The 3,605-nt window shown below is 43.1% G+C and overlaps 1 protein-coding gene across 1 annotated transcript in view; it reads right to left on the bottom strand.

Moving 5' to 3' along the window:
* Positions 1–2,973: 2,973 nt before the first annotated feature.
* The window catches only part of LOC138368476 (baculoviral IAP repeat-containing protein 7-like), a 1,028-nt gene continuing 396 nt past the window's right edge, over positions 2,974–3,605 (bottom strand). Inside the window, exon 2 of the mRNA XM_069330994.1 lies at positions 2,974–3,464. Coding sequence (XP_069187095.1) covers positions 2,974–3,464 — 491 coding nt within the window. The remainder of the gene's footprint in view (positions 3,465–3,605) is intronic.

Here is a 3,605-nt window from a genome sequence, read left to right as displayed (position 1 = left end):
AAATGTAAAACCATGTTTAGCCATTACATCCAAACACAATAAAATATTTTTGTTCCACACATACAAATTCCAAGCAAAGTAAGCATATATACGATAATATGGAAAACACAATCTTGCAAGCAAAGTATGCATATATGCGATAATATGGAAAAACACAATCTTGTTACTATTATTAAATTGACTTGCTCATTATCCCGAGTTCAACACACTCTCTCTATCTCTCTGTCTCTCTGTCTCTCTGTCTCTCTGTCTCTCTCTCTCGCTCTGTCTCTCTGTCTCTCTCTGTCTCTCTGTCTCTCTGTCTCTCTCTCTCGCTCTGTCTCTCTGTCTCTCTCTGTCTCTCTGCCTCTCTGTCTCTCTCTCTGTCTCTCTGCCTCTCTCTGTCTCTCTGTCTCTCTAAAGTCCACCACACGTCACTTCACTTAGTAAACTCAGTCAAAGTCAAAATAAATGTCATTGAAATGTATGCATGTTTACTCAATCTCCATCCCCTCTTCGTCCTACAATCACCCATTACTGCTGTGCAGAGGTTGTATCACACAACGGGCGTTATCATAGCAAGACTCCTGAATGAATGAGCCGGCCGTACCCTCTCCCAGTCCACCCCCACAAACCCATACCCCTACCACCCCCTCCATGGCCGAACCATCACTGCCCCCTTCTCAGACCGGATGTTCTGTTCTAAGCCTTAGTATCATCATAAGCATATATACGATAATATGGAAAACACAATCTTGCAAGCAAAGTAAGCATATATACGAAAATATGGAAAAACACAATCTTGTTACTATTATTAAATTGTCTTGTTCATTATCCCGAGTTCAACACTCTCTCTCGCTCTCTCTCTTAAGACCTACATTATCCAATGTAAACAGTCCGGATGAGCTGGGTTAAGTCTGCTTTTCAGTTCTTATAACATTTTAAAATGTAAGCGTGGTTACTCATTCCATCTCAGCGCATCTCGTTAGGGACTGACCTTGAGTCTTTCCATAGCGCGAGTTTTCACTCATCATCATCATCAACCATTAGCAATCGTTCGGTCCAACAGAAAAAAAAACAGAGACTAGTGTTAGCATAATAGGTGAAAAAATAGTTGATCTTTCTCTTATTACGTTTTATTCAATAACTGGTAGACATAACTCACATATTTATCTTGGTAAAACAAAACATAATAACTGTCAGACAGACAGACAGACAGACAGACAGACATAACACTCAGCTTACATGACTACTAGTTATCAGCGGAGTTTCAAAAAGTTTTTTTTAGCTTTAGGCTTAGATTTTAGATTTTTGCTGGGCTTTTCTATAGTTAGACGATCATCGTTTCGTTTAATCTGTCGTTTGGGTGGGGGAGGTGCTATTATTTCACACTCAACCTCGCTATCACAGTCGCTGTCACTATCAGTGGTGGTGTCAATATAGCGGGATCTATTAAGATCGTCACCAACTCGTATCCTTCGTAGAGGGGTAAAGTTTTCGTCATCACTGCTTATTAACACCGTCTGAGACATTGTGTTACACTCATCACGACCTCTAGCCAGAGATGCGGCTTTGTGTGAACTTAGTTTAGAGCTGAGGGATGTGGAGGAGGAGGGGCGAGAGCTGTGTTCAGGGTCAAGGTTTGTAGATACACCTTGGAGTGAACTAAGTTGGGGGTTGAGGAAAAGATTCACATCAACGTCAGTCAGCAATCCACGTTGCTGACTGTCTGTAAGCATTATACGCTCACCCAGTAAGGCATCTACATTCAAATCATTTTCGGTTTGAGTAGCGAGGTTGTCCTCTGAGAGAGAAATAGCGGCAAACACCGCATCATCAAGACCTCCACTCATAGTCAAGAGATCTGGATACTCACCACTCTGTGAAATATCCGCACTCATTCTTACTACTTCTTCTTCAGTCCTATTATCCCTAGTAGTACTACTAGTAGTAGGGTCACTACTTACTCTGCACCCCCCAGTTAAAAGGCTGGGGGACAGCACCTCTTCAACGGTGGTCATAAAATATAAAGCGTTACCACCCCTCTGATCAGCAGTAGGACTGGTTGGTACACAATGAGGGAAGGTGTTACTAGTACTTCTATCACCAGAATCTCCATCAGCAGGAGCAGTAGCGGGTGTGGTAGTGGTGTGTGTAGGGAGACACACTCGCGCGGTGCGTGTGGCGACACCTGTCGCGACCTGATCGCTGCGGTTGGCAGCACCGGTGTGTGAGGGGAGGTTGTCACCGTAGTCGACTGGAGTAGGGGAAGAGGACACAGACACCTGCCCGGTGTTCGTGTGTATGTGGGTGGTTCCCAAGAATATAAAGATGTTCCCTCCAGAGGTGGATCTGGTGGGACCGCTGCTGCTGCTGCTGCTGCTGCTGCTGCTCACACAGCCGCTGGCTTTCTCCAGATAATCTAAAAAAAAAGTTTACATTACTAGCATAACACACACACACACACACACACACACACACACACACACACACACACACACACACACACACACACACACACACACACACACACACACACACACTCTCACTCTTCACATTATTGTTATTATTTGTTACATCAACATTAGCAAACAACAACAACAACAACAACAAGCATCTTAGCACAATATGACTCAACTTAAGGGAAACGTACCTCGTATTATTGCGATGGCTTGTCCTAAGCGCTCATCGCCCTCTGAGTGAGGAGAGGCCACACCGGTGGCGGCACCAGAGGCTCGTGCGGTCATCTTGGATTGGTGGGTGGGTTGGTGACTGAGTGTTTATCCTGCCAGGTCAAGGGTGAGCTATATACCCCCGTTCACGAGGGTGCCTCATTACCACACACATCCACCTCCCACAGCATTAATAATAATAATAATAATAATAATAATAATAATAATAATAATAATAATAATAATAATAATAATAATAATAATAATAATAAAAATAATACATAAGGATAATATAAAAGAATCAACTTTAGATTTGTTTTTATTAAGAGATGATGGGAAGAAGTAGATGTACTACATCTCCGCGACATACAGGACATTTGTCACATCGTGTTACACAATCCAAACATATGACCATATGCCTACACGGAATGAGAACCGTGTTTATTTCTTGAGTGAAACATACCTTACAATAAAACCTAGCTGCACCATGCATTGCATTCTCTTCCTCTCGTTCATCTACCTCCACTACAGGGGGAACTGGGCGGGGGAAAATAACACCTTGGGATGATAATACTTCTAAGGGAGATTCAGTTACTGCACCTGTGTCCTCACTTTCATCCACTCCATCTAAAAACCACAACATCACCTCTACACAGTTAGATTCGCTAAGGAGAGGTAATATATCCTTTTTAATCTTGAGGTATTCTCTTAGTGCACCTCGCAGGGCGATGTATGGAAATCTTACTGTAGCAGCGAGTCCATTGTAATAATCAAGACCGTCCAGGAGCGCATTTATCAATGTTTCATCAACTGCTATTGTCGGTTGAGGAGGTGAGAAAGGGACTGCATTTTTAATGAAGGCTCGATCCTTCTTCAAGTTTAAGTAGACACAGCTTGGGTAGTACCGGGCGGGGAGAGTCCAGGGGTCGTCCGAAGGTATGAAGTTAACAAGAC

The sequence above is a fragment of the Procambarus clarkii genome, chromosome 25 (assembly GCF_040958095.1).
Source record: "Procambarus clarkii isolate CNS0578487 chromosome 25, FALCON_Pclarkii_2.0, whole genome shotgun sequence".
Classification (NCBI taxonomy): domain Eukaryota; kingdom Metazoa; phylum Arthropoda; class Malacostraca; order Decapoda; family Cambaridae; genus Procambarus; species Procambarus clarkii.
The sequence above is the reverse complement of the archived record's forward strand: the minus strand, read 5'-3'. Positions and strand labels throughout refer to the sequence as shown.